The sequence below is a fragment of the Ictalurus punctatus genome, chromosome 25, assembly GCF_001660625.3.
Source record: "Ictalurus punctatus breed USDA103 chromosome 25, Coco_2.0, whole genome shotgun sequence".
Lineage (NCBI taxonomy): Eukaryota > Metazoa > Chordata > Actinopteri > Siluriformes > Ictaluridae > Ictalurus > Ictalurus punctatus.
In genome coordinates this window covers 4672147-4694500 of record NC_030440.2, presented here as the reverse complement: position 1 = coordinate 4694500, position 22354 = coordinate 4672147, and the positions used below count along the sequence as shown (strand labels likewise).

The window sequence follows — 22354 nt, the reverse complement described above, 5'->3', positions numbered from 1 at the left end:
CTCTTTTCACTGTTTGCTTAGAATGAAGTCAGGATGTTGTCTCAGGAAATGGACAGGACAACAATCGGTCAAATTGCCAAGTGGTCAAAGTACTTAAAGATCACAAGGATTCAGTTCACACAGCACACAACCAGGAGTCCAGCATGACCCAAATATTTCCCTTCTCTGTCATGACCAAATGTTTCCATGGAGACAGGACAACAATGCAAAAGAAAAGTTTTGTTTTGTTGAGGGAACAATGCCAGACTCGTTCTCTGTCCTCAAGCCTGTTACCCAGAAATACCACTGGTATCAATCTCTTTTTTTAGGTTATGAGAACTATACGTCATCAAAAAGGTGATAGAAAGGTTTTAAAAATCTGATCTGAGTAGCATGCTGCTAGTAGTTCGTTTTTTTGTAGGAAAGGCAGCTAAAAGCATTGGTTTATGATAAATATTTATGCAAAATGTCTGAAAAGCTATGACTATTATGGTCCAGAGGCTCAGACCATGCAAATACCACAAAGATGATGTAATCACCAATTTTAGGTGAAGATGTACAGTCCGACTTTTCCCTAATCTGAAACTGTCTGTAGATGAGCAAACTGTTCTGATTAGTTTACATCAGTTCTGAATACAACCTCAAAACAGTCAGGATGTAAGTAGATAACAGATTCTGAAATCTTCCAGTTTCAATTTATAGCTAAAAATAAACAATTACATCAGCTAAAGGAATGTGACCAGGCTAAAATATAAGACTGATGGGAATTTATTAATGAAACTCCTTTTAAATGCAGCTCTAGGTTTAACCTCCATCAGGAAATGATTATGTAATTTAAAAAAAAGGGGGGGGGGGGGGGGTTTGAAACATTAGAAGTACATTTGAAGTATATTAGAAGGGTACTTTATTTGGAAAATGTTGCAATGTAAAGGGAGGAAATGCTTACCGTGCTTAAAATATAAAATAGTTTGATAAAAATGTGTTTTAAAAATGGTAAAATAATCTGATGCAGAGGGACAGTGGGCTCCCTGTTGGACCTGCATACACAATAAGTTTTATTGTTCAGGGTGGGCCTTTCCACTTAGTGCCCTGCTAACCAATCGCAGGTGCTGTGGGGTCCGTATGACATCACCTGTGATGCATTTCTGAGATGAGTAGATCGGAGAGGAATGTGCTCACACGTTGCTGAAAGATGAGCACTGAGACGGAGCATGAGGCAATGTGAAGAGGGGGTCAGAAAGGGCTACTGCAACAGCACAAACATGACCAGATACTATATAATAGCCACGTCTAACTGCAGTGCAAATGGTTTCATGAGTCCACACTTATGAAACTATTTGCTGATTAGCCAAATTTGTGTTTTTGTAAAAAAAAAAAAAAAAGCTATCAGTTGAAAGGAAATCCCACCACAAAATGTGCAAAGTTAAAGGACTTTTTAAAAGCTGAAAATTTTTCTAACATCAGGCAAAGGTGAAATATATGTAGAAATGTACTGATCTACAGATTTTATTTGCAATACAATAATAACCATATAATCCAATAACCATTTCATACTGACACTGTCTGAGAAACCGTGCCATTTCTGTTGTAATATGAATAGAAATTATGCAAAAAGTTACAAATGTAGTGTAATGCTGAACAATTTGTGTTCAGCTTTCATCTACAGTTTTAAGTTCAGTCTCATAGTGAGCATCACACATATGGAAACCATACCTACATAGTATACAGTCTCTACATTAACAGATAACATTATAATTCACATTATTATTTGCTTTACTTTTAATGAAACTCTAATTTTACATGACTTTTGATATTTAAATTATTGTGCTTCTTTTATTTTATTATTCAAATTATATCGTTATTATTTTCCTTTTCTGTCACTGCTATTATTTATTATTTTTTGCCTATTTTATTCTTTTCTTTTCTTTCTTTGAGGTGAATTTTAAATGAATGAAAGTTGTCATATAAATAAAGTTTATTTTATTATGATTATAATTATTATTATTAGCAGTAGTAATAGGAGTAGTAATAGTAAACTAATTTAGATCTAATTTAGGTCCCAACCACTAACATAGTAATAATAAGACATTATTACTAAGTAATCGAAAAGTAAACAGGGTTAGGGTTGGCTGCTGGTTGTGGTTATGGCGAAATGAAAATGCACTGAGGAAAAAGCTGATTTTGTTTACCCAAGATGGCCGCCTCCATAACGTTACAATGTTCTGTTCATGTTTAGTTTGCAGTAAGTCTCACTGTGTCCTAAACCGCTGAAGTACTGGAGGCAGTTATAGCAATTATGATATTTACAGAAAAGATTTTGGATGAGATAGACTTGCATTACTAGTAAGTTACATGAGCTATAGAGCACCAGAGCAAAACTATAGAAGCAAATGCCAGAAACCAAACTTATCTTGGCTAATTAGAAACATTTGTTACAAAATGTCAAACTACCCCATCAGTATTTAAAACTCAAAACATTGATTGTTGCTGGTTTCCCCAATTATATAACCATAATAATCTTTTTAAAATAAAAATTGGTCATAGTGGGTAAATATATATATATATATATATATATATATATATATATATATATATATATATATATATATATATATATATATATATATATATATATATATATATATATATATAAATATTTTTGCAAACTTGAAATTATTGTTCTATTGATACATCAGGACTTTGGGTTTGTTATTTTCCCCATTTACATTTTTTTTAACCATTCCCCCCCAGTATTTTAACAATTCTGTTTCTCTTAATTATTATTAGAATAATTAAGCATTAATTATTTGACATAATTTTGCAATTAACAGAGCAAGTACTTTTATTTATCAGTAAATAGCTTTTAGATTTAGCACAAAAATGCATTTCAATTCACATGCTTGCATGAATCTTATCTGAATCATCTAGGACCATGAATCTTTTTGCCATCTAAAAACAAACAATAACAAAGTACACTTATAAAAGGTCTAATAAAAAAAAATAATGATAAAATAATGTATATTTTGGCATATTTAAATAGAAATGTATAGTAATCATCCATCCAGTTTCTGTACCACTTATCCTACACAGGATCGTGGGGAGCCTATCCCAGGGGACTCAGGGCACAAGGCGGGGGACATCCAAGACGGAGTTCCAACCCGTCTCAGAGCACAATCAGAGAGGAAACCAGAGTACCTGGAGGAAACCCACAAAGCACGGAGAGAACATGCAAACTCCACACACACAGGGGGGAAGCGGGAATTCTTACACTAATCAACCTTATTTTAGCAGCATTATTCTACAAATAAATGTAATAATTTGAAATCAACAATAAGCCTTACTTAAACCTAAACATTTATTTACAAAAAATGCTCATAACACTGATTTTAATCCTAATTTCTGTCAATTTTTCAAATTGAGCAAACTTTCACTGGAAAATTATTTAATGCCTACCCCAAGAGAGGCACTCAAGGGCAGTAATAACATGCCAATGAACATAACACGTTATAAGCAATCTCTGTTGCATAGATAAGGAAAACAAAGCCCTCAAACTGTGCGTGTCAAATTTGATAAGCACGGCGTTATAGGGTTAGAGTGAATATAGAAAAGGCCATGAAACTCACTCGCATAAACAAAGAACACATTAATAGAACACGACTGTGTGAACAAACACAAACACAGCATACTGTGTGTCAGTTTAATAGCACATACAGTGTATATGAATTAGTATTATTATTCCTTCATAATTAATTGAATCAGTCAATCTGATTACCATTATACTGTAAACAAAAGATCTCAGACAGGCTTAGTAGGCTTCAGTTTTATAGCATATGAAAAGCAACTACATGTGCTTTGGAGATTTTTTCCAGCTTGCATGGTCACCATGTCAACTTACCATAAACTGTTGTGAGCACCCTTGGCGTGAGTTAAACACCCCTTTAATATGAGCAACAAGCATTTTATAACACAAGCATGTGGTAGAAGCTGAATGTATGTTTCTGCCACTGCACATTTCCAAGAAATGCCACCGCAAATAAATTGGATAATTAGATTAAGCTGTAATAGGTTCTCATTTCCAAGCTTCTAAATGAATGAAAGACTGTAAACAGGTTTCTGCAGAACACAATCGTTAATCCGTTCACATGCTTTCATACAGAGCACACTTAAAAGCCACCATTTTACACCAGGACAAAAGCCGTCACATCCATATACTTAAGACATGCATCAAGTTTTCAAAACTCAGAGGAAATTATCCCTGTAATACTGGATGAGATGAGATCAGCGTGTGCATGTGAGCCCTGTCATGCCTTCATGGTGAGCACACAAGGGAGTCTGATGGCAATCGTATGGGATTTATCAGATGGGACCAGAATATTACAAAGCATGTGTCCCAACATGTCAGGCCTCGAGAATGTGAACACAGAGGCATGATGCTCAGGTTGCTCAGTTGTGTGTGCTGCTTATCCAAATAGAGTATAAACATAGCTTTGCCACAGTTAATGAGAAACAGCACTTCTCTGCTGCACTGATGTAGTCCAGTGGTTCCCAATCCCGTGCCTGGAGTTTCCCCATGCTGCACATTGTAGTGTTCGTCCTGCTCTAACACATCCATGGCAATTCAAGAACAGCCTGTTAATGAGTTGATCAGTTGGATTTGGTGTGTGGGCAGGAAGAACAGCAGGGTTCTGCTGGACCAGGTTGCAATTTGCATAGCGCTTTTGAGCAACACAAGGAAAGAGACTCAAAAGGGAAATCATCCTCTTCTGGGTGACACCAGTTAGTGCGAGTATAAATGATTACAGTATACAGGTGTAGTAGAGTAAAGACAAACAGTCTTAAGTGCGTTGAAAGGATGTTCAGTATGAGCAGATTGTGAAGGAATGTCCTTGAATGAGCACTATTCCAGCTTCTTCTTTCTCTAAAAGTTATATGTGTATATAATTCACCTTCCTGCAGCAGCGGGAACCTGACATTTCCTGAGACGTTCCTGGTGTTTGAATCTACCCATCATGCCACTTATCCTACACAGGGTCGAAGGGAGCCTGAAGCCTATCCCAGGGGACTTGGGATAGATATGAATGATCTAAATGACAGGGGACTCGGGGCACAAGGTGGCGGACACCATGGACGGGATGTCAACCCATCGCATTGCACAATTACACCCACATTCACACACTACGGACAATTTGGAAATGACGATCTACCTACAGCACGTCTTTGGACTGGAGTAGGAAAACCGAGTAAACGGAGGAAACCCCCGCACGCACAGGGCGGAGGCAGGATTCGAACCCCCAACCCCAGAAGTGTGAGGCAAATGTACTAACCACTAAGCCAGCATTACCCCCCCCCCCCCCCCCCCCCCCAAGTACAGACGCTTATATTTTCTCTGCTGTAATTATCTAAATTATTGAAATGATCCATGAACCATTGTCACCAAAATGAGGGTAGATTCCCACTGGGGTCTGGTTCCTGGACAGTATATACAGTATCTCACAAAAGTGAGTACCCCCTTCACATTTTTGTAAATATCTGATTATATCTTTTCATGTGACAATACTGAAGAAATGACACTTTGCTACAATGTAAAGTAGTGAGTGTACAGCTTGTGTAACAGTGTAAATTTGTTGTCCCCTCAAAATAACTTAAATCACAGCCATTAATGTCTAAACCGCTGGCAACAAAAGTGAGTGCACCCCTAAGTGAAAATGTCCATATTGGGCCCAATTAGCCATTTTCCCTCCCCGGTGTCATGTGACTTGTTAGTGTTACAAGGTCTCAGGTGTGAATGGGGAGCAGGTGTGTTAAATTTGGTGTCACTGGAAGTTCAACATGACACCTCATGGCAAAGAACTCTCTGAGGATCTGAAAAAAAGAATTGATGCTCTTCATAAAGATGGCCTAGGCTATAAGAAGATTGCCAAGACCCTGACACTGAGCTGCAGCACGGTGGCCAAGACCATACAGAGGTTTAACAGGACAGGTTCCACTCAGAACAGGCCTCGCCATGGTCGACCAAAGAAGTTGAGTGCACGTGCTCAGCGTCATATCCAGAGGTTGTCTTTGGGAAATAGACATATGAGTGCTGCCAGCATTGCTGCAGAGGTTGAACGGGGGGGGAGATCAGCCTGTCAGGTCTGCATGGCTGTCATCCCAGAAGGAAGCCTCTTCTAAAGATGATGCACAAGAAAGCCCGCAAACAGTTTGCTGAAGACAAGCAGACTAAGGACATGGATTACTGGAACCATGTCCTGTGGTCTGATGAGACCAAGATAAACTTATTTGGTTCAGATGGTGTCAAGCGTGTGTGGCGGCAACCAGGTGAGGAGTACAAAGACAAGTGTGTCTTGCCTACAGTCAAGCATGGTGGTGGGAGTGTCATGGTCTGGGGCTGCATGAGTGCTGCCGGCACTGGGGAGCTACAGTTCATTGAGGGAGGCATGAATGCCAACAAGTACTGTGACATACTGAAGCAAAGCATGATCCCCTCTCTTCAGAGACTGGGCCTCAGGGCCGTATTCCAGCATGATAACGACCCCAAACACACCTCCAAGACGACCACTGCCTTGCTAAAGAAGCTGAGGGTGAAGGTGATGGACTGGCCACGCATGTCTCCAGACCTAAACCCTATTGAGCATCTGTGGGGCATCTCCAAACGGAAGGTGGAGGAGCACAAGGTCTCTAACATCCACCAGCTCCGTGATGTCGTCATGGAGGAGTGGAAGAGGACTCCAGTGGCAACCTGTGGTGAACTCCATGCCCAAGAGGGTTAAGGCAGTGCTGGAAAATAATGGTGGCCAAACAAAATATTGACACTTTGGGCCCAATTTGGACATTTTCACTTAGGGGTGTACTCACTTTTGTTGCCAGCGGTTTAGAGATTAATGGCTGTGTGTTGAGTTATTTTGAGGGGACAGCAAATTTACACTGTTACACAAGCTGTACACTCACTACTTTACATTGTAGGAAACTGTCATTTCTTCAGTGTTGTCACATGAAAAGATATGATCAAAGATTTACAAAAATGTGAGGGGTGTACTCACTTTTGTGAGATACTGTAACATGTATATAACGTTTATAGTCTATGAAGTTTCTTCCTCATGTGGTCTCAGGGAGTTTATCCTTGTCACTGTTGCCTCTGGCTTGCTCATTAGGGATCTAAATCTACAACTGGATTTCTATATAGCTGCGTTGACACAGTGTCTAATTCATCAGGCCTAAGTGATGTAATATCACATTAATACTGTGTTAGAATGCATATTCATTAATAATTGACTAAAATACACATATAGCACAGCAGTGTTTAACCTGAGGGTTGATAACATCTATATTGTAATATAGAGTGTATTGCAATACTATAATAGAAAAAACTAATACTATTAAACATATACAAATATCATAATGTAAATTACCTTTTACAAAAAAAAAGATTTAAAATTATTTAAGACTGTACGAGTTAAGGTTGTCTATTTCAATAGTTACACGGTTGGTGACTGAGCAGCTTCTTCCCTAATCAGTAGGAGTATTCCCTCTTTTTTTTTTTTTAATTATTCCATCACTGCAGTTGTATTTCTAACCATCAGTTGGACGGCTATGTCTAATCTCCTTACATTTCTGGGAGCGGATTCAAAGAACTTGTAAAATCACATTTTCTATAAAAAAGAAAATATGCCACAGGAATGGAGACATTGCACAGTTTCTCAGCTGATAAATAGTAGAAAGGTAGAAAGACATCTCAAAGTTCCCAACCTATTTAAAATAAATGAAGCAAAGAATGAGAAGCATTGTAGTCGTTCTGATAACTGGTGATATAAAAACGACTGTTGCTCAGACTCTTTGAGCCTCCTGTATACAATGTGTAAGTATGCTCTGTACAATATCACTATAATTGCATAATAGTAAATGTGATAACTGGCTACAGATCACTATGACATCTCGTAATAAACTGGATTTGCATTTTAGATCTGCCAGCTGTGTCATTTGTCCGTGATTTGGCTTAATTATCACTCTGGCGAGTGTTGATTGCTGGATCACTAATCAGCGGTGTGTTAGTAAGCCTCACTCATCCTCTCTGAGCCTAAAAACCCAGGCCATTTTGGTTCATATGGTGCTTTTCTGCTCCGTGTGTTGCTGTGTGGCAGCCTTTGTGTGATTACACTAAATCTGAACCAGACATGTTTGTGGAGACAGTGTGCGGTGTGTATTCTAGCTCAATGATTCATTTCTGACCTGGGAAAGTAGAGAGTAACATACAGGGTTGGAATAAACTGGAGCATTTCAAGTATTGGTAAATCTTTCGTCTGACTTAAGAATTTATAGTACATGCATAGGTATGTAATCACACTTCAAGAATAATGACTGACTATAAATGAATAGCTCAGGTCAATATTTGTAAGATGATCTATGAAGTAAAGATCTATGAAGTAAATTGACTTATAATACTAGAAAATAAAGACTTCATAAATGACTCATAAGCAGTGAATAATGTATAAACATCTGCATCACCTCAAACTAGATTCTCTTATAACACTAGATTATTCTAAATATTGGCAACATATTTTTAAAATATAACATGACAATTTATTTAAAACTTGTTCCAGCAATGGCAAGATGAATCATTTTTTTAAATAAAGCACACACACAAACACACACACACACACACACACAAACACAAACACACACACACACACACACACACACACACACACACACACACACACACACACACACACACACGCATCTATCAATGAGAATTTATGATTACTGAGCATTTTTCATAGTGTTATAAGAAGGATATGTATTAATGTTTTAAACATTCATAGAGCTGGCATGTGTGGTTCGGTAATTATTATGTATTATAATGTATTATAATCTTATAAGCTTAGTGACATGGAAAAGATACTTCATAAATGTTATTAACAAAGGGAAAAAAATTTTAGTAGGGCTATCCTATTTCTTCATGAAGCAGATGAGCTCTGCAACAAGACCAAATAATCGAGTCAAATGCTCAGATATTGGTTTTAATATACTGTATGTTATCAAATGCTTAATTGGTATGAGAGTCATAAGCAGCCATGCATTATAATTTATTTTCTTTCTTGTTTTCTCATAATCACAACTTCATTTTCTCGACATAACAAAAAGCTGTTTTCTCATGATGTAATTTTATCCAAAGAAGACTGCCTTGTGAATGGAACTGGTGTTGCATACACAAAATTGGCATCTTTGCCATAGCCATAATAAATGTAATAACTGCCTGCTGTAGAGATGTACATTATCTCTGCATTAAGAGTGAGGGGTGTCCCCTTCCCAAGTGTCGTAGACTAATGTGGATGTTGCCCATCACTGGCATACATAGAGCTATTTCAGCTTGAGTGAGTCCCTGATCCTGCAATGAGTTGGTACCCTGTCCAGGGTGTCCCCTGCTTTGTGCCTCGAGTTCCCTGGGATGAGCTCCAGGCTTCCCACGACCCTGTGTAGGATAAGCCGTACAGAAAATGGACGGATGGATGGAGTCCCTGATTAAAATAAAAATGAATTGGTTTATCCATGATGCTGCGCAATTGGGCTAAGCTTTTGTCTCCAGAAGAATAAAAACAATGTAAAAATTAAGTTGGGATCATGAGAAAACAACATTTGTTATGTCGATATCATAAGGAAACAAAATTTGTTATGTCCACATCATGAGAAAATTAAGTCATGATCATGAGAAAACAAGAAAGAATAAATAATAATGCATGGTTGCTTAGGGCTTCTGAAAGTCTGTGTGTTATGAAGTCATTTTACCACAGCACTGTTGAATTCTCGAACCTAATCTGATCAAATAATATTTATAATATTTGATTTGATTAATAATATTTGTGGAAGGAGTCTCTAGTGCCAGTAGTAAGCACCTTTTCTGGACAGAATTTTGCACTTTCTGGTTTCTAGGTAACATTACAAACTGTATTTTGTTTTTTTGTATTATTAAAGACAAATTGGATGTTGAGGGAACGACATTTATAGCTGCTATAATGTACGTGATAACAGGAGCTAACTAATTTGTTAGCAAAATGCTGTGGTATAAGTATAATAAAACTCTTCGGGACATGCTGGTATTGGAAAGTAATCGACTATTGGATGGTAACAGTCTCTCTCTTCTGCTTCTGTCATTGATTATTATTTTCCAATAACAGCACATCCCCGAGTGTCTTATCGTTTATGTATTTTCTCTGATATCTATACAAGGCATTTTATAAAATATGCCTCACATAATTTTGGGAATATTGACAAAACCCGTTTATATATTCTTACGCGTTATTGTATAAATAAATAATTCAACGCTTATGAGTGTGGCATGAAGTGCTTATGAAGACAGCCTTGAAATAAAGTCTTGCATAAATATTTAAATCACAAATCAAGCCTTGTGTAATTGTAACCGCATTAGTAAATTTTGTTGGGGTTTTTTTTGTGTGTTACTTCCATCTCTTATGTTTTGAGTTTGATCATGTCTGACAGTTTGAGTTTTATTTGTCATCACTCAGCATCATTGTGTACATGTGCTCATCCCTCAGTACAGTGAGGGAAAAAAGTATTTGATCCCCTGCTGATTTTGTACGTTTGCCCACTGACAAAGAAATAATCAGTCTATAATTTTAATGGTAGGTTTATTTGAACAGTAAGCGACATAATAACAAAAAAATCCAGAAAAACACAGGTCAAAAATGTTATAAATTTATTTGCATTTTAATGAGGGAAATAAGTATTTGACCCCCTCTCAATCAGAAAGATTTCTGGCTCCCAGGTATCTTTTATATAGGTAATGAGCTGAGATTAGGAGCACACTCTTAAAGGGAGTGCTCCTAATCTCAGCTTGTTACGTGTATAAAAGACACCTGTCCACAGAAGCAATCAATCAATCAGATTCCAAACTCTCCACCATGGCCAAGACCAAAGAGCTCTCCAAGGATGTCAGGGACAAGACTGTAGACCTACACAAGTCTGGAATGGGCTACAAGACCATTGCCAAGCAGCTTGGTGAGAAGGTGACAACAGTTGGTGCGATTATTCGCAAATGGAAGAAACACAAAAGAACTGTCAATCTCCCTCGGCCTGGGGCTCCATGCAAGATCTCACCTCGTGGAGTTGCAATGATCATGAAAACAGTGAGCAATCAGCCCAGAACTACACGGGAGGATCTTGTCAATGATCTCAAGGCAGCTGAGACCATAGTCACCAAGAAAACAATTGGTAACACACTACGCCGTAAAGGACCACAATCCTGCAGCACCCACAAGGTCCCCCTGCTCAAGAAAGCACATATACATGCCCGTCTGAAGTTTGCCAATGAAGATCTGAATAATTCAGAGGACAACTGGGTGAAAGTGTTGTGGTCAGATGAGACCAAAATGGAGCTCTTTGGCATCAACTCAACTCGCCATGTTTGAAGGAGGAGGAATGCTGCCTATGACCCCAAGAACACCATCCCCACCGTCAAACATGGAGGTGGAAACATTATGCTTTGGGGGTGTTTTTCTGCTAAGGGGACAGGACAACTTCACCGCATCTAAAGGGACGATGGACGGGGCCATGTACTGTCAAATCTTGGGTGAGAACCTCCTTCCCTCAGCCAGGGCATTGAAAATGGGTCGTGGATGGGTATTCCAGCATGACAATGACCCAAAACACACGGCCAAGGCAACAAAGGAGTGGCTCAAGAAGAAGCACATTAAGGTCCTGGAGTGGCCTAGCCAGTCTCCAGACCTAAATCCCATAGAAAATCTGTGGAGGGAGCTGAAGGTTCGAGTTGCCAAACGTCAGCCTCGAAACCTTAATGACTTGGAGAAGATCTGCAAAGAGGAGTGGGACAAAATCCCTCCTGAGATGTGTGCAAACCTGGTGGCCAACTACAAGAAACGTCTGACCTCTGTGATTGCCAACAAGGGTTTTGCCACCAAGTACTAAGTCATGTTTTGCAGAGGGGTCAAATAAGGGGTCCCTCATTAAAATGCAAATATAACAATTTATAACATTTTTGACATGCGTTTTTCTGGATTTTTTTTGTTGTTATTCTGTCTCTCACTGTTCAAATAAATCTACCATTAAAATTATAGACTGATCATTTCTTTGTCAGTGGGCAAATGTACAAAATCAGCAGGGGATCAAATACTTTTTTCCCCTCACTGTATGTTTCCCAAGATTTTTAGTAAATGGGGTGATGCGGAACAAAGCTTACTTCTCTGTGTGAGAACAATGTACTACATGCTGTGTGATCTCTCTCTCTCTCTCTCTCTCTCTCTCTCTCTCTCTCTCTCTCTCTCTCTCTCTCTCTCTCTCTCTCTCTCTCACACACACACACACAGAGCACTATCTCCTCACCTCTCACGCTCATGCTCCAGCAGGTTAGTGAAGTCATCGCTCTTGTTCATGAAGTCGAAGTGTTTGCGCTTCTCGCATTCTAGCTCGTTAACTGTGCGACGGTGGCATTTCTCAGCCAGCAAGAGCTGCTCGAGCATCCTTCTGTACGTCTCTCTGTGCTTCTCCTCCAAACGGTCCAGCTTTACATCACAGAATTCATATTAGTTGTAAAGAAGTATTCATATTAGTTTTGGAAACATTTTCAACTGCACACCAATGTTACCACCAATGTGAAGCCTTATGTGATGGGCAAACTTACCCTTACATTTATCCTTTCATCATTCCTCAGGGGGATTTATGAGCATGCGAGGGTCTCATTTTCCAACAATATTGCTTATTGATTATGTGTACACCTAAACCTCAAATCTCATCTTAAAATAAACAGTGTGTTAATTGGTGATGTTGCTGTGTACAGTATATTACAAACCTAATTCCAAAAAAGTTGGGACGCTGGGTAAAATGTAAATAAAAACAGAATGCAATGACTTATAAATCGCATAAACCCATGTTATTCACAATAGGAAATGTACTATTTTAAAGAAAATATAAGGTGATTTTTAATTTAACAGTGCTCAGTTCAAAAGCCTGCATCTGTAATGGTATGGGGGTGCATTAGGGCCTATGAAATGGGCAGCTTGCACATCTAGAAAGGCACTATCAATGCTGAAAGGTATATACAGCTTTTAGAGCAACATATGCAACATGATTGGGTATAAAAAGAGTAGAGAGGCAGAGTCTCTCAGAAGTAAAGATGGGATGGAATCTGGATGGAGATTTGCAAATCATTGCATTCTGTTTTTATTTACATTTTACACCGTGTCCCAACTTTTTTGGAATTGGGGTTGTACATCGTAGTCATATATTCAGCGTCTCTAACCTCCATCATGGGGATCTCATAGACGTTGTTCTCAGGCATCCTGTTACAGGTGAGCATGTTGTCTCTCTGTAAGGCCTGCAGAGGTGTGACGGGGACAGCTGATCCATATTGAGCCTCCAGAGACTCGGGCTGCACCCTTTCTGACTTCAGCATGTGAATAATGTCCTCACGAGCCTGCAGAGACAAATGAACTGCTGCGATCATGATAGCTGCATAAGGAAATTGTGACATAATTTGAGGTGGATTAAGCCAGGGACCCTAAAAAATAAAAAATACAAGTCACAGACAGATTTATTTTATGAACATTATTCAAACTATTCCAACAATAAGCTAGTTATTCAAATGTGTATAAGGTACTATTCTGGCTATACACTCACCATCCACTTTAATAGGAACACCTGTATACCTGCTCATTCATGCATAAAGTCACGCAGATACAGGCCAAGAGCTTCAGTTAATGTTCACATCAAACATCAGAATGAAGAAAAAGTTCTCTGTTACTTTAACCATGGCATGGCTGTTGGTACCAGAAGGGATGGTTTGAGCATTTCAGAAACTGCTGATCTCCTGGGATTTTCAAAACAAAAAACATTGAGTAAGCGACAGTTCTGTGGGTGTAAACGGCTTGTTGATAAGAGAGGTCAGAGGAAAATGCCCAGATTGGTTCGTGCTGCCAGGAAGGATATAGTAACTCATATACAGTAATCACTCTTTACAACCGTGATGAGAAGAAAAGCATCTCAGCATGCACAAAGCATAGAATCTTAAGGTGGATGGCCCACAACAGCAGAAGACCACATCAGGTTCCTCTCCTATCAGCCAAGAACAGGAATCTGTGGCTTTCAGAGTTCACTTATTGGCAAACGTCCCTCGACATGTTACTCACCGGTTTAAAAACAAGTTTGTTTTCTCGCTATCTAACGTCATTCAATAGTGTTGGTTCAAGTCGCTATGAGAATGTGAGGTTACATTGAGATGTGAGTCACTATTTATTCAACATGTGAGTCATTCTAAGATGATCTATCAGCTACAATTGTCATGTTTATAGCTTGTGGTAAATGTCCTGGAAAGTGATTTCCAGGTTAAATAAAAATGACAAAAAGAATAAAGCAATAATGCAAATAAATAAAAGCAGTAAAATGGTATAGAATTATTTCAGTGGAGCAAAGGGAGAGCAAGTGCTTTACAATCAATCCATTAATCAATCGATCAAGGAGACACAAATGTAATAATTTATGGAATGAAGGCATTAAAAAGGTCAAGAAATGAACACATGCACATGCTCACATGGAACGACCTTCAAGACTCAGATATTCCAAGACCACTTGATGCAGAAACACCTTCTGCTCTATGAATCTGCTTGCTTGTGTGTGTGTGTGTGTGTGTGTGTGTCTCTTCAGGTTTGGTTTCTTTTGCTATAGGGTAAGTCTTGGCACCCTGTTGCAAGTTAGTGCTCTTTGTGACAAGCATGCATAGTGTTCTTGAACACTAGCAGTTACTCCAGTCCTTATATTTCATTTTGGCTGTCTCTTCATTCTTTGTACCTTTATTCTTTCCATCTTGTTTCTGGTCACTTGGTGAAATTCAGTGTTTCAACACCTGTTTAGCTGTCAGCTTATATAACGGCTTTATATCTGAATTCTACTTTAGGAGTGGATAAAAATAATAAAAAAGTGTCGGGCCAAACAAATAAAAGTAAGTTGAAGTACAAATAGTCTGAAATAAAGGTTATAAATAGAGACACACTGATGTATCGGGCAACAATCGGTCGATAAAGGCTATTTTTCCCACTATGGGCCATTGGCCGATAGTTTAAAAACATCCCATGATCAGGGCTGATTAAATCCTGTCAATCAAGAGAGGGTGGGAAAACACATCGATTTCATGCTGTGTGTAAAGATGACGTCTCTCGTGTGGAATGATGACAAAACTGCAGTTTGTAATCTCTAATCTCCGCAGTCCTAAAATTTTACACCGGAAGTGAGCAGCAGTGAAGCTTTGTCGTCGTCCCGCCCCCTTCAGAATTGTGAAATTAATTATTATTAATTTAAAAGAAGGTATAAAAGGCAGAACTATCGGTATCACTTATTGGTATCGGCTGAGAAATTTAGTATTGGTGCATCTCTAGTTATAAACTTGGGTTTTAAGGTACAACTGGTGGTCAAAGGCCTTTTGTATATTTTTTAATAGTAATATAATTGTGGAGGAATCGTTAAGATACATAACTAGATCTTATGCATCCCTTCTGTAGCATCGTATTTTGTTATATCTTGTTGGTGAATGTGTGCTCTGTGACTTAGCACAGGGTGTGTTTGCAAAAGTAGCCACAAGAGGGAGGCATATAGCTTAAAGCTGTATCATGATCATACAGTAAAGTTGTAAGAGGTAAATATATGAAATGATGTTATTGTTTGTGCTGAGTAAGTATTAATGGATTTGTTAAGTCAAGAATTTATCCTGTATTTGGGTAAAGGGTTATACTGTAGTTCTGAAAGGACTTATTTTGATGGGAAGGTACTGTTTTGGAGAGTCAGTTGGAAGAGGGCAATGGGGAAGAAATTGAAAAACGAACAAAAAAGAAATTAAAGATGGAGGAAAAGTATTAAAGAAGAGCTCTTCATAGTGTCTTTGGACCCCTTAACCTCCACACACAACAATTACACAATGGTTTGTGCAACACGTAGTGTTCCCAAATATGTTGTGCGTACACACTGCAGTGGATAAAATTAATAAAATTAGTCAAGCAAACAACATCCAAAATAATGTATTCTATTATAATAGGATAACCTACTTTTAAAACATTTTGAGAGCTCATACATACAGCTTCGAGTTAAACTAGTAAATGGCACACTTATATAGCGTTTTTATCCAAAGTGCTTTACACTGTGTCTCATTCACCCATTCATACACACTCAAACACCAATGGTTGCAGAGCTGCCATGCAAGGCGCTAACTTGCCATCGGGAGCAACTTGGGGTTCAGTGTCTTGACCCAAGGACACTTCAGCATGTGTCATGCGGGCCGGGAATCGAACCGCCAACCCTACGATTAGTGGACAACCCACTCTACCAACTGAGCCACAGCCGCCCATGGCTATAACAGCTGGTGAGCATTTAGGACAAAACAGTGTTACTTTTACCCAAATATAATTAGCGATGATATGTTTGGGGTCAAAATTTGCTTCTTTAGTTTTGCACTAGAGCTACAAGTCTAACATTGCTGTGAAGTAAAGGAAGCTTCTAACTTGTTAGCATCATTTAAATGACAGGTTTAAATATTCATAACCTTGTCTGTGACACTTTATGACACGTGGTTGCCTATAAAAATGGATTAAAGGACACCTCAGAGCTAGATCTTGAAGCTAAATCATTTTCTTCCTCAGCATATAGTTTGGTGCCGCTCCACACAAAAATCAGACTATGGGTTACTGTATATACATAATACAGTTGAAGTACATTTACCTGCACCTCTCCCTCCATGATGCTGAGCAGGTGAAGCAGCTCCTCTTTAGAAAGCTGCATTAGTCCTGCTTTCTTCCTGTACATTTCTCCTGTGGATTTCTGCGAACTCGTCACCGTCTCACGTACAGGACCGTCCTCTACTTTCTCTTCCTTCGCCACGGTTGGACTTTTCTTAATCATATGCTCAATGCTGTCTCCTTCCTCCTTGTCTTTTTGGTAGCCTTTGCTGGACTGTTTGACTTGAAGGCGTCCACTGTCAGGAGCCTCCATCCCACTGCTCCTGGACCTCATTCTAAATTACATACAGAAAGGACAGCATTCAGCGTGTTATATTCAATATGTTTATGCATATTTCTATACAGTCTATTACATACAGTTCATCCTTGTATGATGGACACTGGGTTCTCAGTTCATCTGCCTTTATAAACTGTTGATGCAGTCCAAATAAAATAATCGAAGCCTATGCAGAGGAGGGTTTTCTTCAAATCCAACAAGACGTTTAATATAAGTTTGTCAGGGGAGAGGAAAGGTCAAAAAGTGTGTAAGAATATTAAGAACAATAATATTATATATTATATTATATTATATATTATATAATATTATATTATATATAAATAAACATAAAATAAATTCCGCCTACCTCTAAGCACCGAAGCAACGGGAATGCAAAGCTTTGAGCTTTATCATTAAGAATAGTTGCTGTAATGTATAATTTTTTTGTAATACATTCAATAGAAAAAACACCATTATATAACCTCGACATTTCTAGAGCTAAATTTGATAATTTCTTTTACCCAGAATCCAAGCAGAATTAAAACGTTTGCTTTCAATTGAAGGTCTGTCAACAAATTAAGCAAAGGTGGTACCTCTAACTTGAGCAATGACAACTGTAATAGCCATGTTGTAGTTTTTGATTCTTTCTGAAGTTGATGACAACATGATTTGTCCTCAGATCAACATGTGTAAAAGCACTTGGGTGGTCCGACTGACATCACCAGGAAGTGAAGAGTGTGTGTAACTCAAGCTGCTTGCGAACACAACAGTCATGAAGTCATGGCAGAGATTAAGATGTACACACATGCCTCAGACTCGATGTATCCACCAGTGGCATTTAAAATGAAAGATCACTAGCACGAAATGAAAGATCAGTATCATGAAAATCCAGGCTAATGAGCTCATTTGTTGACATGAGGTAATAAAGTGGCACATCTCCAAATTCATCATGTTACTGAAACAAAGATCTGCTATGCTATTACTAATGGCCCCTTGTTTTACTTCCTGTTTTCCTCACTGTTGTCCTGACCACACTTCCTGAACTGTGTTAGTACTTCTGTCATTTGTTCATATGCGGCCAGTGTAATTAGTCTCATTATTGTATCATTAAAGAAATAGTAAATCAATTTACACAATTTTCCTCTTACCTCAGCCAAGACATATTTCGTGTCCAGGGTTTGCTTTCTAAGTTTTGCACTGTAGCTATAATTTTAATGTTGCTAGCAAATAACCCTAAACCTTTTCTGTAAATATCTGCCTCAGTGTTCCTTCAGTGATCTGAAGACACATGATTGCTGGTGTGCTTTAGGACACCGTGTGACTTTCTGTTACCTATAAACATGAATGTTGTTCACCATGTAGCCGAATGCTGTAACATCATGGGGCGGCAGCCATTTTGGCCAGCCATCTTGTTTTGTTTTGTTTTTTCTTTGTGCAATTTGGTATCATTCTGGCCGCTTTCGATTTGTAAGAATTTGGTTTTAATGGTCCACCCATCCATCATTCCATCCATTTTCTGTACCGCTTATACTTACTGGGTCATGGGTGGTTTTAATGGGAACTGTGTTGGTTTTAGTGGAAACTGTAATGGTCCATGTGGGTCTCTACTTTTAATTGTTGCCTTCTATAGGTTGCCTTATATTAATTTTATGTCTAGTGGATACCATTAAGGTCCAATAATGGTAATGGTTTTAACTGTTAGGTGAAGGTTTGTATTTGAAAACCATTAGAATTTTTGTTATGGTTTCTTCCTGCTTTAGTGTCCAGTGCAAAACACCAACATGTCTTGGTTTGATTAGCTAAATTTGGGATTAAGAGAAATATTTTAATTTTCACCAAACTAGTCCTGTAACCTTTGTACTTATAGCCATTTGTGTTTTGCTAATCCTTGGATTTTATATACAGCACTTGAGTCATGTCATGTTTTTGGATGAACAGCAAATACGTCTCACTGACTCTGGCTCCCGTTTGTTACTTGTTACTCCTTTATCGCCTTGGGTAAAAATTGTCAGTGTAGTTATGAAATGTCCAAGTTTACATTTGTACAGAGAAAAGCAACTGTACTCTCAGCCTTGTCTTATCAAACTCAGTTTGGCCTTTAGCTGCTGAATCCAGGTACACAAGTTCAGGATGATCTTGACCAAAAAAAAAATAAAGCTGAAGTTCATGCACTGACCCTGCGTCTCATTTGTTTTCGCAGTAAATCTACATTAGCCCTGTTCCCAGGCACTAGTGATTTGTGAGGGGATTTCCCTCTGAGAGGGAGAGGGAGAAAAAGAGAGAAGTGAGAGAGACAAAATGCCTCCCAGTGCGAAATGGAGCTTTATGTAATCCCCAATAAGATCAGGAATGACGTCAGGATTTTTGATCAACAGCATATTCACCGCATCTCACTGATGTCGTCACACATGACCCCTGACCCTGATCTCATAGCCTATAAGCTCCAGAAATGTGCTCCGGGTGAGACGTGCTCCCACGCACTCTCACTCACTTTCTCTTGGCTTTATGTGATGATGTGATGAGGTGTTGAGCTCATGTTCACACAGGGACCCTGAACAATATTCAGTGGGACAGGGAGTGATTTTTACACCAGATGGACCTCAACAGTAACAGCATTCATTTTAATTCCCAATTAAAACAAGATGCTTGAAAAATTCCAGAGAGGCAATGCGTTCTTTTTTTCTGTCCTATTACCCAGAGATCTGCACTTAACTTTTTAATGATTTCCAGATAAGAAACGATGTTTTTTTTCCTTTTTTTCATAAGGATATAACAAACTGAATGATTTGTCACAAGTCAGCATCTTTGCATCGTGTACATTTCAAATGTGCTTCAAATGTTCAAAAGTGCATTTCAACATGTCAAATCAAATGATATTTGTCACATACATAACCGTAGTATGACACGCAGTGAAACACTTTATGACCACACCGATTTGTAAAAGAGAATAAAAGATAAAATAAAACTAAGAAGAATTTTTTAGAATATAATATGAGAATAAAACTGGCTATCTAATATTATATATATTATAAAATTATATTTTATATATATATATATATATATATATATATATAAAATTATATTTTATATATATATATATATATATATATATATATATATATATATATATATATATATATATATATATAAAATTATATTTTATATATATATATATATATATAATTATATTTTTTTTATATATATATATATATATATATATATATATATATATATATATATATATATATATATATATATATAGAGAGAGAGAGAGAGAGAGAGAGAGAGAGAGAGAGAGAGAGAATAAATTGACAATTTAGAGTAAAATACAAAAATTACAATTACATATATTAAAAGAGTAAAATTACAAAACTGAAAAGGAAAAATTTATAATAACATTAAATGGAGTAGAAAAACTATACATGTGCAAATTGTAGGGCATGCAAAATATGATGTGAGTGGATGTAAGATGTAAACAATGTAATAACAGGCAGGATGAGGTAGCGGATGCTGTATGTGTGAACATTGCATCTGACCTCAGAGTAAACAGTGACATCACGTGAACAATATGGTCAAAATGGAACAATATGAACACAAGAATTATTCATATCAGAAATTCACATCTGAAAAATTACATTTACAATGGGAAGAAATTAATGTGATAATAAATTAATCACGAGGTACAGCTTTACAAAAACAAAACAAGCGCTATGTGAAAAATTAACAATAAATATATGAAACAATTATTATATGTGAATTTCATGTGACTTTTCTGTAAGGAATGTAAAGATTTGACAAGGTTGAGATAGCAACTCCATTGTTTAGGGAAAAGGCTTTTATTTTATTATATCTGGACACCTAAAGGTTTAAAATTACAGTAAACAAAATGTCAGTTTTAGTTTTTACAAACTTAACATCAAACAAAAATATTTACATTTTGTAAATAAATTCATTTAAGTTATGCAGGAAAATAATGGCTTATTAGCTACAGCGCATTAAAATATTTTAATAATAACCTTCAATAGCCAATTGAGATAATGCACAGGTAACCACAGCAACACTTTGTAGCTAAATCAAAAATTACAATTGAAAACAAATTGGATAAGTTTGCTGTTCGTATCACTCAATTATGAGGAAACAACTTACACAATGCCTCCTTTGGAAAATGCTCTTGGTGATCTTGGCCTCCACTTTGTCCATTATTTTCTAATGTCACTTCTTTGGGTCATCTCTTGTTTCTAATTTTGCCCAGCACTTATTTGGTAGTGAAATAAAACCACCAAACTAGTACTAAATAACAATAAATAATAAGAAATATATAATTTTCTATAAAAGCTGCCGAGAGTATTCTAAGACATTATTATTTTATATGTATAGTAACGCGGACTAAAAGTAAAAGTGAGGAAAAATACATGAAAGGTTGTTTTTTTAAAAAAAAAAAAAAACACGTGTAATTGCTGACATGGCATAGTTTTTGTGAGCCGTTTATTTTCAGAAGGAATCTTCTGTGACAGTGCTTTGTAATGGTCAGAGGTAAAGCTGACGATTCACGCTTCTTTGGTAAGCGGATAAGCTGCGTTTTATGTCTTATTAACTTCAAGAGAGAGAATAAAAAGAGTCTGATGAGGGAATGACCGTTTATAGCTGCTATAATGCAAGTTATACAGGAACTTTTTTCAAAGATGTTCCACAACATTAAATGTACCGAGAAATGGTTCAAATGTACGATATCATTCCGTAATTATTATTATTATTATTATTATTATTATTATTATTATTATTATTATTATGATGCTAGTGGTATGACAGGAATAAAACATTTCAGTATGTGCTATTAAAGGAAATTAATTAACTTCGGGGTAGTAACATTATCTCCAGATCGTATTGGAGTTAAACATTCATTTATTGCCTAGGAAGGAAAATCATAAAACACTGCCTTCTGCCATGGGACTAATCAAGAGACATTTAGCAAGAAGCCTTTATTTGTGACATAAATTATAGCACAGTGAAATTATTTTCTTCACATATCTGAGCTTGTTAGGAAGTTGGGGGCGGATCTTGATCTCTGACATGATAAAGCACTGTTGGAGCAGAGAGGGTTAAGGGCCTTGCTCAAGGGCAGTGGCCGCTTGGTGGTGCTAGGGCCTGAAGCCAGGCCAGTAACCCAGAGCCTTACCATTGAGCCACCACTGCCCCTAAACCTCTCTGTTGAAACTACATTTGAACTACAATAGCAAATTTCTGAAAAATGCGAACAGAAAACAGAAATGAAGTAATTATTGACTAGACTCACTGCATGCCTTTATTACAAACAATGTTTTTGTTGTTTTTTTTTTTTAAGGAGTGTTCAAAACATTTTTGAAAAATTACA

At 37.5% G+C, this 22354-nt stretch overlaps 1 protein-coding gene across 5 annotated transcripts in view; it reads right to left on the bottom strand.

Annotated features, from left to right (window-relative positions):
- The window catches only part of LOC108257717 (filamin-A-interacting protein 1), a 52564-nt gene that overhangs the window by 12903 nt on the left and 17307 nt on the right, over positions 1–22354 (bottom strand). For 4 of the 5 annotated variants that reach the window (XM_017455678.3, XM_017455679.3, XM_017455677.3 and 1 more), the window contains 3 exons: positions 16711–17002; positions 13250–13423; positions 12334–12512 (listed from right to left, as the gene is read on the bottom strand). In XM_017455678.3, the coding sequence (XP_017311167.2) occupies positions 12334–12512; positions 13250–13423; positions 16711–17002 (645 nt within the window). Of the gene's footprint in view, positions 1–12333; positions 12513–13249; positions 13424–13626; positions 13817–16710; positions 17003–22354 lie in introns of those variants that run through there. The other variant, XM_053675672.1, reaches the window with a different exon arrangement.